At 30.9% G+C, this 16,095-nt stretch overlaps 1 protein-coding gene across 2 annotated transcripts in view; it reads left to right on the forward strand.

Moving 5' to 3' along the window:
* Nucleotides 1–9,380, forward strand: part of LOC112687305 — an 81,480-nt gene extending 72,100 nt beyond the window's left edge. For both annotated transcript variants that reach the window (XM_025559949.1, XM_025559944.1), the window contains 3 exons: nucleotides 1,917–2,364; nucleotides 7,847–8,014; nucleotides 8,631–9,380. In XM_025559949.1, the coding sequence (XP_025415734.1) occupies nucleotides 1,917–2,364; nucleotides 7,847–8,014; nucleotides 8,631–8,749 (735 nt within the window). In that variant the 3' untranslated portion in view covers nucleotides 8,750–9,380. The remainder of the gene's footprint in view (nucleotides 1–1,916; nucleotides 2,365–7,846; nucleotides 8,015–8,630) is intronic.
* The last annotated feature ends 6,715 nt before the right edge of the window (nucleotides 9,381–16,095 follow it).

Raw genomic sequence — 16,095 nt, forward strand, 5'->3', positions numbered from 1 at the left:
ACCACATTATAAAATATCATATATATATACCTATGTATTTTCATCCCGGGGAAGGACATTGTAGGGACATATATGACTTGGGTGGTGGTTTTTTTTTTTATTTTTAGAAATTAGATTTTTTTACCTTGGCAATCTGTATTCGAGACTTAAGTAGATTTTTTTATTATAAGTTATATTGTACTTAGGATATTTTATTTTACTCTTATGCTATCAACATAAAAACATATCTATGCTGTGTAAATAATAATCGTGCATTTTATTAAATAGTTTAGCTTACGTAACCGATACCCTGAAAGTAAAGCCTTATGAACCATTGAGATATGTTTCCCAAATTATACTGGCAGGTTACGACTGGGATATACTGGTTATGACAGGGGAGCCGACGTTTACATTTAATTCTTATTATCAGGACTCATAACTTGTAGCATTTACTATTTTTTTTTTTTGAGGGGTCCTAGAAATACCTATGTGAGCTATATATTTTTTTTTCAAATAACTAAAAAGTTATATACGAAATTTAATGTTGCATATTTTTGCATATTTCAAAATATAAAAGCTATTTTCCTTTATTAAGTCTTTTTAGTCCCATAGAATTTAAAACATTTTTTCTTAATAATAACAAGTAATTATAGTAGTATTCATTTTTTATATTTATAATTAACACATGTTGATTAATTAATTCTTCTTCTTTTGGTTTAAATTACGAGTATATATTTATTTGCGTTATATAATTTTTTTTTACATTTTTTTTCGCATATTTTTGTATTTTAGTGCATATTTAAACACATATGAATATTTTTTTGAGTATATTATAGTACTTATAATTACCATTTTTAGAGCTATAAGTTATAAGCCCTGTTTATTACTTTTCTTCTTTTTGACTGCTTTGCTCACTCCAACATTTTATAGTTGTATATACTTACCTTTGTCTTACTCCTTTTACTTTCTATCTTAACTTCTTACACTCTCCGATACCACCCGATTAACCATTCTTACATCTTATTCCTATGACTTCTTACTATTACGTCTCATCGCCTACTAAACTCATGTCAATCGCCCATATTCTTAGTCATTTTTAGTATCATATTTTTGTTTTTACGTTGACCCCTTCGTCCAGTCTTGTAAAAAATACTTTTCAAAAGTATTCAAGTACAGATACATTTATTTTTTTTCAAAAGTATTTAAAATACCAATTTGAATGCTTGGAAAAAAAAGTATTCAAGTACAAACAAATATTTTTAAAAATTATTTGTAGATACTTTATAGATACTTTCAAATACTTTTTTTTAAATGTGTTATACATTTTTACCTTAATGACCTTATAGGTAAATTAAATCATTAGTAAACCGAATTAACTTTTTTTTTTTAAGAACTATCTAGCTTAGGTTAGTTTTACTTAAATTAATTATAATAAGAATTCATCATTTTTTGGTCTGATGTACCATCAAATACTATAACTTGTACAACAATGTTCCTAATGTATACATTATACAGTCATTAGTTATTTAATACACGTGGCATAGTAACTATTATTATTTACTATCAAGATAATTTAAAACGATAATATAAATGATAACAACAACGGCGATGAAAATATTAATGATCTATAAATAAAAATGTTATACAATTTGTATTATTTTATTAAAATTTGGCGTCCCTGTACATAAAGTAAGAGGAAAAAAGTATTTAAAAATAGTATTTGATTTTAAATACAGATACATTAAAAAAAGTATTCAGATACTGTGCCCAAGTAATTTTTTCAAATATACTTAGAAGAATACGTATTTGAGTACTTAAAATGCATTTGAATACTTTTACTTAAATATTTTTACTCGAGTACTTTTCAAGACTGCCTTTGTTCCACCGGGTCCAGAACGTTGCGTTTTCACGATGATGTACCTATGTATGTTTTGCAGTGGACGAGCAGCCTTGACAACAGCTGTGACACTAAGTACCAACACATGCTGGGCTCGTTGGTGTACGCGGCCGGCCTTCTGTTGGCCGTCACTGTGTTGGCCATTAAGTCGCGGCACATAAGGGACAACTACCGCGAAGCAATGTACATCGGACTGGCCGTGGGCTGCACAGCGCCGCTGTGTGTGGGTTGGGCTGTGGCCGGACTCTGGGCCACGCAGCCGGGAGACCAGGACGGGTGTCTAGCGTTGGGCCTGGGCGCCACGGCTGCACTCATCCTGCTCATCATGTTCATGCCCAAAGGTCGGCAGCTGGCCGCCATGGGTCGGGACGGTCTGTACGATGAGGACAAGCTCAGCACGCTCAGTAGACCTGCATCCCCGTCGTTTTTCCATTTCAAACCGTTCATGACTCCTATGAAGCACACGTCGACAATCAACACGTTCGGAGGTAAGCCGCACCGTGAGTGTTATAAGACTGAATATAATTCAGTGATGGCCAAAGGGTTCACCAACCAAAACTTGAATCTCTTTTGTAACAATTAGTATTTTTGTAACTTACAAAAATCGTGATGCCATAATTTCATTGGTCAAAATATCTCGTTTCATTTGCCGATAAAAATGTACAAATTCAAAGTATAAAACTGGTAAAACTTAATTATTCATACTGTTTTATTTATTTATTTTCTTTGTATTCGTGCTGTTGCACAAAATAATATAAGGTTTTGAATTAAAAGGTTAAAAATATACGAGTGAATAAAATATTTACGGATTAAGATTACTGTTGCAGTGTGAGCGTTAATAATTAATTATTAATTATTGTCACAACAATAATGAAATAATATTTACTTTGGAACAGAGAAAATACAGTTTAAAGTGGTAACATTTGTTCACATTTTTAACGCGAAGAGAGATCATAAAAATATTGAGTGTGATAAATGAAAAACCATAATAATAATTGTATTCATCAAAGTTTACCAATGCATACGCCCCCAATACGTTTTTTCGGTTGACAATTATTTGTAAAAAACGTGCGTTGGGGCCGTTAGCGTAAAATAATATTACGCGCACACCGGTCACCTGTTGTAAATGTGTGCACTAAATGTGATTTCACCACCGACCGACTTAGTGTGTATGTGTGTATAATTGTATGTAGCTTCGTCAGAATGGTTGGGTTCGCCGCACAAATCTGACAAGCTATGTGGTGAGGTGATGTGTGTGCGTGTGTATTTTGTGTTGTGTGTGTTGCTATAAATTAATGAAAACGAGAGGTAACTAAATAATTGTACAAGGTTACTGGTAACTCTGTTGCTGTTTAATTTATTTTTATAAATAATAATAATAAAAAAGACAAATACATAATTAAATAATTCACAACAACAGATATAAATAAATAACAATAAATATAAATAAATAAAACAAAAACTCAATAATTGATGGAGCGCGGACTGGCCAGCTGCAACTATGTACCTAACTACTATAATAATATATAAAATAATAAAAATCGGCGATTTGCGCCTACAAAACAATTAAAGCAAAATAATAAAAACTGGCGATTTTCGCTCAATAAAATAACAATAATAATAATTTCGCCTATGGCGGCACAACACAATTGTATTAACAAAAATAATAAAATGTCATAATAAAAAATATAATACTAATTCGGCCTATGACGGCAATACTAAAACAAAGAAAAATGTGCCTATGGCGGCTGCACAAAAATATAATTAAAAAACGGTCAATGTGAACCCAACGACAGTTCGTACGACATAGGCGACAACAATAATAATGGCACCGGGCCTTTTACAATTATATAACTCGCACACATATAGACGGCAAACAATAACAGATAATAATTAAAAGTATAAACAATGATATGTGTGTGCGTGTACGTGTCGGTCGAGTATCGGAGGTGAACCAAAATAGACCGATGACTGTAAGATTAATAATTATGAGAATAATATGTGTTAGTGGCGCAAACACTAATCATGAGTCTAATTGTTTACCCGCGATGTACCTATCGCCTATTTACGTTCTGTACATGTAATTTCTGTTCCGTTTTATACACGAGTTCGGCACTTCAGCGTAATACATGTTATAAAATATTTAATATGTACTTTTTATATAATATCATAAATAATATTCCGTTCAATATTTATTAATTCAATTTATATTTGGTATTTAACCATTAATAATTGTTACAACTTGTCACACATTTTTATAAATCAGCTTAAATATATAATAATAAAATAATGTTAGTCTTGTAATTAAATGATTAATATATTTTTTTTTAATATTATTTATTATTATTGTAGCTAGAACTGAAACTACCTAATAATAAATAATAATCCATTCAATGTTTATTAATTTAATTTATACTTGGTATTTAACACATTTTTATAAATCAGCTCAAATATATAATAATTAATTGTTATAATTTGTCACAAATTAGTCACACACTTGTTAAACATTTAGGTTTGTAGGTAGGTATATAACATGTATTACGCTGAAGTGCCGAACTCGTGTATAAAACGGAACAGAAATTACTACTCAGGACTATACGTTGATTTAGCACCGAGTGCTAGATTCATATACAGAACGTAAATACGCGTACCGGTCGACGTACAGACACGGAGTGGAACTTACGATTTTTCCCATTAATTTATTTTTAACGATTCCACATTTTTTTCGTATCAAATGCGTACGCACGTATACAATATGGGTTTACATGAGTATTCCACGAAACCGTGTTGCGCGTGTACCCAAATGGCGAATCCGTAAATAATAAACTTATCATTTTACCAAAATCCAGCGTTGACTCTTAAAACCGCACACTTTTGATTTCGTCCCCTAAAAGGTTATACTTACCTAGATTAGTTTTACTTTATAATTTATAATTTATTCAAACAAAAAAAAAAAAAAATTAATAAAATCGTATTCTAAAAAGTAAAAAAATAAAATTTAAAAATATAAAGTGTGTGAAATAAAGTTTGATTGGCTGAAATCTAGTAGGTACCGACATTTTTAAAAACCTCATATGATCTTCGTCGATTAAAAATTCTTCCCACCATTCAAGTGTTTCTAAAATAAATACAATTTAATTAAAAATTAAAGTATTAAAACGTATTAGCGTGATTAATGCAGTTTATCCAATAATCTTATTTTATTTTATCAGTTATTTGGTACTAAAAATATTTTACGGTTTTAACCCCTATAAGTTTGGGGTATTTTGTTATACAATGAGCGATAAAGTGAACGTTTTTTGTCGATCGACCTTTTTCGGGTCAAAATCAAAAGTATGCGGTTTTCGGATGCAACCGAACCCGATACGGAATTGGTATGAAACACGTCGTGCAATCGCACAATTCTATACATATATGTCAACCGACGATTGAATACTCGATTGGTGCCTTTTTAACGCGTGTCATCTAATACATTCTACATTTTCGTTTTCGGTTAGAGGTATGTGATTCACCGTCCACGTGTTTATAGTGTGTACGCATTGTGCGTGTTTGTGATGAACCAATTACATTCATCGAAGGCACCTACTTATTTTTTTTTTTACTCGTTTTAGTCGGTCATCTTCTGTACGACAATTTCGTACTCTTCGTGTCGATTGTATACAGCTATCGTAATATAATGCACACAATCGTGTTGTAAAATCAATAATTGTTCTAAACGACGATCAATGTAACTGCAGGCCAGGGGTGGATCCAGACTGAGATAATGGGGGGGGGGATTTTTAACGGACACACATGATATAGATATTTATATAAGTAAAATTAAAAATATTAATTTTGATATAGGTTTGATTACGATTGAGAACGCCCCAGTTTTTTTTCCAACGTTGCCAAATGTGATTGATCGATAATATGAGTACAATTATCTGTTGATATTTATCAGACTTACATCGGATTAGCTGGATGTGAAAAGTAACTTAGATACCAGATACGAGAAAATGACGGTTAGGCTTTGCAGTCGTCGCACAAACTATTCGTCAATATATTTCATAATTTTATAAGTTCTATATATTTTACAATTTTTTTGTACATATATACACTATACAGGTATTAGATATTTTTATAAGCCCTACATATTTTTAATTTTTTATTCATATTATATATTACAAATTATTGGTCGCTTATTTGTATACGATTATAATTATTAATTTATGACTTTTTTCATGAATATTTATTATATGTATACTGAATTTTTCAAAAGCCAATTAAATGATATGACAAACTATGGCAGCGTTACACATAAACTAGTTCTCAATCGTATCGTTTTTCGGGTTTTTTTTGGATCAACGATAAGTTCTTTGTTATTTTTAAGTGTTCTCAATTGTTCGGCCAAAAAGGTATAACGTTCTCAATCATTCGATAGCCTTTACAACGGGTACGGAAATGTACGAGTTTATGGTTTCGGACACGATTTCGGGCACACACGCGCGTGCCATACGAGAGAGGTCCGCATTCGTTCTACAATCAACATGGAACGAGCGCGCTGCCGGTTTATTGGAGCGCACACCCTCGTTCGTACACGTGTTGTTGTTATTGACTTTAAACGCGTCGACAATGATGAATTATGACACGTGCGTCATTACCGGTTACCTGTATTTCCGGTTGTACGTATGCATACTTCTTTCGGTCACTTCTGTTAAACGGTGTTTAATTTTACGTGCTCATGACTTGCAACGCAATACTTTATGACAATACCGCGTGCAGTTGAGGCGGAAAACGCTCCTGATCGGAGTATGCATGCGCTTGTACGAAACTTGACGGATACCCACCTGTTAGGATTTTTTTCTTAACAGTCGGTGCCATTTGCTTGCAATACTCCTCGTATCATTACATTATAGTTACCCAAAACTTGGTGGTAAAATCAAATCAATAATTTGGAGCTTGGTCAGGGACATCGGTTGTGCTTGAATTTTGGTTGTTCTCCAGCGCTGTGTGTATGAACGAACTTCTTCGACCCTAGGTTTATAAATCATACTCATCGTGACGTTTAGCAAAAAAAGTTAGTGATCTTTTTTCTTCAGCCGAGACAACAATTATTATCAATACGTACTCGCATAAGATGTACACGTGATGTATTAAATATGGTTAATATTTATAATATAAATAAAAAAAAGTTCTATGCGCGGAATGGACGTTGCTTTAGCTCCCTAACATCCCAATAAAATCCGTCAATTCATCTCCATCCTCACGACTGAAAATATATCGACTATAACAGCTAAAGTACTTTTGTGATTTTCAGCACGTGAATGCGAGAACAATTTTTTCCTTCGTATCATAATACGTACAACCAGAGGCGTATTTAGGGGGTGATATGGATGTTGGAACCCCCCCCCCCCCCCCATCGACCGTATTTTATGTTATTTTACCAAATTGCAAACTTAATTACAGTATAATTTAACTAAACGTAGATATATGTAAATATAATCATTTTCATTAATATAATAATTTATATAAATATATGGTATTAATAAATGTAAGGAGAAGGGGGGGGGCAGAACCCCCACTTATTATAAGTCTATTCAATTTTAAAACACCCCCGTTAAATAAATCCTTGATACGCCATTGCGTACAACACTTGTTGCTTTCAGTCTCATCGCGTATCAGAATATACTGTTATTCAGGTCGGAAACTTTTTGGAAACTTTTTTTTTGCAGAGATTAAAAAGGAAATGTTAAAATACACTGATTCCGATGACGATATCTCTCGCATCTGCATCGTAATTTACATTTCTCGGGAACGATTACGTTTTCGTTTTTGTAAAAATCACCATCGCATACGTTATATCTAATTATTAGGTATTCTTAATGAATATACAGCACGCGTTACGCAGTGGCGCGCGGTTACGTGAATTTCATTAAGATCTAACTTGTAATAATACTATTTTCCTATTATACCATTTCGTTTAATTTACAGACCGAGTGGCGCTCGTCGCTCCGCCGACCTACGCTCATCATTATTACCCGTATTGTTACTATCCGCAACACGGAATAAGCAGTGCTGGCGGCGGCGGTGGCGGAGGAATCGGAGGCGGTCACCATGGTGGTGGTCATCAACAGTCCATCTATTCAAGATGTCCACCTGGTATAACACAATAAAATGTTTAACTCGTTTTTCATTTATACCTGTAGTGTTTACTGTAATTCGTAATACGAAACACCGAAATCAAACACGAATATAATAACATTCTCAACGCGCCCCGGATAAAGCCTTGTCGTAGTGACTAACAAGCTTTTTTTTTCGGCAAATCACTTTTTAAGTTAAATTGTTTCAGAAATCAAATAGTGGATCCATCACATAGCAACGAACGTTGATTAAAGTTTTAAACAACCATGTCAAATTTTCGAAAAATCAACACCAAACAATTAATACACTGTTATAGTTTCAAAATCGTTGATCGAAAGCGACGATATTCATACTAAAAATTCCAAAATATTTATATTCCTTTTTCCAATATACATTTATTTGTGTATTTATTAATATATTAACGGTCCATACATTCGCGAAAAAAGTATTTCATATAATTTGAACGGTTTTTAAAATTTAAACAATGATCATTTTGACTTGTACGCGTGAATGAGTAGTTTTTAATGAACGAATTAAAAGTAGGCGCTCACGTGATAATGAACTCTGATATTTTGTTGGCAGTACTATACTGATAAATTAAACGTTCTTTTTTTGTTGTTTTTTTTTTTTATAGACATGTGCAATTTTTCGGGAATGGACAATAGCATATACACCACGATGGAACCAACCATGTCCAACAACCCTAACGTGTTTTTCCACCGTTCCGGTATCCACCCCGGGATGATGTACTGATTATTGTTTAAGAGAATACTACTTGATTATGTTTAATTTTTATTTGATTTTGTACTTATTTTTTTTTCTTATCATTATTTATAAATAATAGAACATTTTAAATGATATAACAATGATATATTGTACACGTTAGTGGTGCGTGAACGAATTAAGACAGCCACGTATATGTGACGAATTTACCAACCGTGTAAAACGAAAAACACACGTACATTGCAATACAACAAATATAAAGTGCATTGTACAACAGGGATAGAAAGATAGGTACACATGATCTCTTGTGATTAATATAATAATATTTTAAACCATTTTTCGATCGAAACACTGCGCGGTCGGCTTTAATTCATAACACCACGACGCACACAATGCGCACAAACTATCCTATACGTTCAATCTGTACACGTAAAGAGTACAGATTTGGTTCGTCGTCGGCATAGCCGGTATAATATGATGCACATAACAAAAAAAATTATAATTTGCGCTGTACCATGGTTATTTTCGCTTTCGAAGTCTTTTTCGCGATCGCCGTTTCCTTCTTATGCGTGTATAGACCACGTCTCGTTCTCGTTAACCTACTGGTATAAAAATATTCGCACCATACATAAATCAACAAAAAAAAAAAAAAGTAAATAAATAAAAAATAAATAAAATAATCGTACGGTTTTTTCTACAACAAATAAAAAAAACGTACCAACGGCATAGCACGTAAGGAAATATAATGTACTATTTTACTTGTACACGTTTCACGACCGGCACTTACTTTGTTCTAAGATTTGATGCCATTTTTTTTTAATTATTATTATTAATATTAATAATTGGGCCGATATTCGTCTGAGATACAGATACTATATTTATACGTTTTGTATATATTATATACGTATGTACCCATAACACGCGTTTGTATATTATATTATGAAATGTTATATATATTATATGTTTTGGATGCAATTAATGATATTATATTGTTATGTATAAGCGACAGTGTATATTATGCGGACAGTAATTTAGTTATACTTTGTTAATATTTTATTTTTATTTTGTATAGATTTATATACATAATATAGATTTTAAACATATATATATCTCGGTAAGAATCAATTTATTTAGACATAAAATGCGCAATCTTGACTAAAAATTTTAATTTCTTTATACTTCGTTAATTTTTATAATAAATATAAATGTATTGTAGAGGTATAGTAACGTTAACATTATTTTTTTAAGGGGAAAGTGGATGAATTTCAGTGCCAAAAGATGCGCTTCCATAAAATCGCAATATCTTCTATATAGTTTTTTTTTTTTTTTTTTTTAAACTGGCAAAGTGTAAATAATATTGATTTTCAAAACTATTACTTTAACACGTTTTTATTTCGTAAGTAAAATATATATATAACTGCTGTATCTGTATTATATTTATGATAATATTATTTGGTAAAGATTACCATTAAAATTACATATAACATTTAAAATTGCTAAATATTTTAAGGACTGCTGCTTAATGTGATAAGCGTACTATATACTAATGGTTTAATAATACAGTTGTACATTTTACGTATACTTAATCTACAATTTATGTATTAGATTAAATCGGTAAATTATTGCTCATTTAAGATGTAAGACCTTTATATTTCTTAGTAATAATTAGATGTATTTTTGTAATTTTTATGGTTATAACTCAATATGAAATAAACAGTACAATTTCTTATTAATAATAAACTGATGTTGATATTGTTCAATGGGTATTACTGATACATAATTATTTTTCCGGCTAAAGATCAATATTACTTTGAAGTTCGAATTCATTATTATCATTAAATTATTTATTATTACCCAAAATGTATATTTTATCAATGTAATATATGAATGATATTGCTTTATTGATATACCAGATAATACGAGTAAAATTAAGTAATAATAATGTCTTCTTAATTCTTTATATAATTCAAGATTTAACATATTACCAAAAGCTACAATTACATAGGAGTGGTTTACAATCAAATCATTTCTTGTTCAAATATTCAAATATGATATCTAACATTATAGCATATATATATCATGTATATCAACATAATAAAAAAAAAATTGACAATCGTACTCTCCAAATCCGCTAATAATTTTTGACGTATTTATGATTTTATTTGAAAAAAAATTCTTCTTCGTGAAGTTTAATAATATGAAATATCATTTTTTTTACAATAGTATAATTTTATTCTGTATTTATTATTAAAAATAGCAATAAACCGATAAGAAATTCACGAAATAATTATTACATAAATAAACCCTCATATTTCAGTCGGTGGCAATATTAGCCCGCCATACACGAATGGATTTTTGAAAGGACCAGGTCTGATGGATTAAATCCGTAGGTCTTTGATGAATTTGGTCCGCTGACTTGATCCTCTGTACTACCCACTAACGTTAAAATAAAGATCCTTTGAATAAAACGGATTGGATCTCTCAAAAGACCTAGTCCGTTCATGTATGGAGTCACTTTTTGGTAGTTTTCATAGGATTTGTTCCGTAGGACTATATCCACTGATCTTTTAGTAAGTCTTAAAAGACCATGGTATTTTAAGTTGTGTAATTTATCTAAAACGAAGTTTTTTCAACCGAAATTTTTACGTGCCTATAATCTACAATGGATAACAGAATAAAAATGAATAGGATAAGTATGAACAAAAAAAAAAATTGTTGCCGCAGCTGGTCTCGTTGCTGTATATAAACTATATTTCGAAACGAAAAAATAGGACAAAATGGGTTAAAAATTGGATTGCTAACAGAAATATATTTGGCCATATGACAGTACACCGTGAATTGAGTGCCAACGAACCAAACGATTTAAAAAATTATTTGAGAATGTCAGCATCAGATTTCAATTTGATCGACTAACTCAATATATGTTGTATTTTTAAGGTTCTTATTTTTATATTCATCTGAGCTAATTTTCCACAGACACTCTTTAGATCTCTAATGATCGATGAAGTCACTTAAGACAGACCTACTCCACTCCATTATGTATCTTATGTTATAACTACACTTTTACTTAAACGAGCAGCAGTACTGCAGTAGTGATAAGCCTGTAGTAAATACTAAATACTAAGTTGCATGAACAAGTTTAATAGTAACACAAATCACAATTTCAAACAAACAACTGCTGAATATTTGATACTAGCTGATTAGAAAAATAAGTGATAACGTGAAATTCATTATTATCAATACTACAATACTTTTTGTAGGATCCGGTCCTTATCAATTAGTGGCCGACAAAAGATTTAATCCGTAGGACTTATTCCGTCGGATATTTTGTACCTAAAGGATTCCATCCACGATAACCACATATGAGCGGATTTACCAGAGAACTTGATCCTTCGAGGACCAAATCCTTCCGAAAATCCGCTAGTGTATGGCGGGCTATTCCGATGACGTCAGAGAGACACCGTTTAACTTCACCTCTGAATTATTACTTGTGTATATTAATTACACACACAAGCGCATGTACGTGAATGCACGCGACTGTTTAAATAAGCAGAATTACGTATGCGCAATGATCATCGTGAGGCTCGTTTTTCATCGCCTCTGAGTGCTAAAAATAGATATGGTATACTATGGTCAGCCCGCAGCCGTTACTACGGCACGATCAACAACAAAATATAGATATAAGATAATGACAAACTACATTTACCCGTTTTATTGACACAGCGCCTAATGAAACCGATTTCAATATTAGCTTAAATTTCTGTTGCTGTCTTATTCGAATCATCGTTCATGTTGTTTCGTTTAAATTTGTCTACGCGTGTCGTGCTTTTTATTCGAGTTTTAATGAGTTTTAACATCGTGAATCCAGTTACTGACGAAGTTGTCATGATGTTGGAAACGCCATTTCGACGTTGGAAGTCAGATAGTAAAAATGATTTACTGAAAGTAAGTAAGCCTATTCCGATTTTGTCAGTTTTGACTCCTGACAAAAAAAATCAAGTAAGGTATTCTGTAAATCATTCAGTCCAGATTTATATCAACAACACTCTTGGTTATGTGGAAGTCATTATTTACAGAAATTGTGTTGTTGACCGTGTTTTTTATTGGGTAAAATCAGTGGCGGCTCGTGAGGTTCACATAAGGTGGTGCACAAAAAATGTATAAGATATCTATGTTAGATGGTAAAAAAATTAATTTTGCTTTAGGTAAATACCAAAATAATATACCTACTTATTTTATCTAAATTAAATTTTTTTGAGCATTTTACCCCATTAAAATATAAATAAATTATAAAAAATAACTAACTAATTATTATTAATTTATTATGTATGAATATATACACAATATCTTAGTAATTATAATTTATTATTAGAGCAATACAATCACTATGAATTATTATTATATAAAATTAATCAGTTGCATTTTTAAAAACTAAATTTATACGTCTATCTTTTTTTTGTATTAACATAACTTCTTCGTTAAAATTAGACATTTCATTAATCATGCTTTTTTCAATAGACAACATAGCTAAAGCATTTAGTCTTTCTTCTACTATTGTATTTCTAAGAAATGTTTTGATTCTTTTAAGAGTTGAGAATGACCTTTCTACTTCTGCCGATGTCATCGAAATTGTTGCAATTATTAATATAAGTTTGCACGATTCTGAAAATACTGATTGTAAATTGTTGTCAATAATAAATTTTAATAAATTTACTGCCCCCGATACGTCACGAAAATCGGTTCGCTTATATATTAATTTTAATTCAGTTTCAAGTTTATTATTATCAAATACAGGATAAGATTCAATTGTTTTGTTGAAATATTGTTGTGGAAATTGTTTTTCATATGAAGGAAAATTCGGAAAATCGCAAAGTTTTGGTTGAAAGTATTTTCAATCTCTTCGAAACATTCTATAATAGATTCACGATTTTCATAAACGGTGTTAATTATACGACTTTTAAAATTCCATCTAGTATTTGGAGATCATGGAATTCTATGGTTAACGATTTTATCTAAAATAGCCACTCTTTGAGGGAAATTTGAAAAAAAGTTTGTGATGTCTGTCAAATTAGAAAAAAAAATTCTATCACGGTTTTGTGTAGTGGCTTTACTTAGAATCAAATTCAATTGATGTGCACAACAATGAATAAAGTGAGCATATTTATATTCATCTCGTATAAGTTTTTGCACACCGGAGAATTGACCACTCATAACGTCGGTTCCATCGTAACTTTGTGAAATCAATTTATCAGTATTTTCTGATACTTCTTTTAAATTATCTTTTATACAATCAGATAATGACTTGGCATCATGTCCCGAGGGAATGAAAAATCCCCAAAATCTTTCAAACGGTGTACCGTCAGATAAAATATATCTAAATTCTATAGACATTTGAAATTGAGATGATATGTCTGTAGTCTCATCGGCAATTATAGAAAAAAAATCAGATTGTTGTATTTAATTTTTTGTATTCTGACGTGTGACAAATAATATACAATCTAACACAGCGTTTCTCAAACTGTGGGTCACGAGTCAATTTTTGGGGGTCTCTAAAAGTTTTTTTAATTATACAGATTGTAAGAAACAAGCACATTCATCACATATGCCTAATTATTAATTAAGTATTATATTATATATATTATATTATATTATTATTATTATTATAAAGTAGTAAATAAGTAATAAAATAGAAAAAATTTGTTTTTTGAAATTATTTTTATTGATTCTGTAAATGTAAAACTATGGTCATGATAGATTTTTGGAAGAAAATTTGGGTCGCGGTCCTAAAAAGATTGAGAACCACTGATCTAACATATCATTTTGAATAACTTTAGAAAGACCTTTAAAGACTGTTGACTTTTCAATATGTATTTTTAATTTATTGTCTAATTCTACACTAAAATTAATCAATCCATGAAATATACCAGGATTTACATAATCAGATTTCTCGTTGTGTCCACGAAAAGCTAACTTGAAAGCCCCACAACATTTAATGCGGTCAACTATTTTTGATAAAATGTAACGGTTATGGGCTACGGTTTCATTATATTTTTTTATAGATAATCTGTATGCACTTGAGAGCTGTTGCCTACTATCTTGTTTTCCTAGAAGATTTAAACTTAAATGCGAATTAATGTGAGAAATTGATTTTTCATGCATTATGATTTTCAAACTTAAATGAATCAAATCATTTATACCATTTTGTACCCAATTATTATCCCCAGATTTTCGAGAAAATAATATACAAGGAAAACAAAAAGGGTGATTTACTTTGGAACAACTGCATAACCATTCATGCTTTTTGTAAATGTCATAATTAAAACTTCGTTTAAATTCTCTAGACTTAGACTTTGTAGTTTGAGAGATACTGAAATTAGGTGTTGGCCTGCCTTCATTTTTTATTTCCGGGGATAAAGTTGAAAAGCTGATATTTAATAAATATTCAACAGTAACCATAATGTTTGATAGATTACAAACAAAAAAATTAAAACTTCAGCACTCACCAAAAATAATAATAAAAGTATTAAATTAATAATAATATTAATGTTCGTACAAAGAATCTAATAAACGCAAACCTCACACGACACGTTGTTTGACGAAACTAATGGCGAATAATAATAATAGCTGATCACATATTCACATCATAACAATCTGTTTTTGTATTATAATATAATTGTTGATATTATACAATAATTATAGACTATAGTATTTATTTATAGTTAATATATTATATTATATTATTTATTTATATTTGATGGCACACTGGCGGCAGTTGATGGATAATGTACAATGATGCATTATCGTTTCGACGAATGACGTGATATCGCGATAACGCGACACGATAAAATAGGTTCGGTGCATAGATTAAATGTGCTCCGAATTGCCATGTATTACTAACCGACGTTATGTAGCTAATTTTACACGGCCGCCCGGAGCACAAATCATTTGTATTGATATTCGTTTATAGACACATTTCTTAACATAAAAGTTACAAAAACTTTTTTTATTAATATATATTTTATATAAATTACAGACCATTTGAATAATAATCAATTACATGTTACTATAGAAATCTAATAATTTTTTATATAATTTGTTTGGGTTGTTCACGTGCTCCTGTGCTTCATACCACGAGCCGCCACTGGGTAAAATTCAGTCTGTTTGGATTACTATTGGTTATTATGATTTAAAAAATGTATTTAGGAGTATACTAATATACAGTGGCGCATAGAACATTTTTTGTGTGTGAGGCTTAATGCATTTTTATTTTTAGTAGCACCACCACCGTTACAACCAATATATTACCTCATATAAAAAACTTAATAAAACATTTTTAGGAATAATTTTAAAAAGATGTTTCCAAGTATTTAAATCAT

Source organism: Sipha flava, unplaced genomic scaffold (genome assembly GCF_003268045.1).
Source record: "Sipha flava isolate LNK unplaced genomic scaffold, YSA_version1 109_pilon_pilon, whole genome shotgun sequence".
Lineage (NCBI taxonomy): Eukaryota > Metazoa > Arthropoda > Insecta > Hemiptera > Aphididae > Sipha > Sipha flava.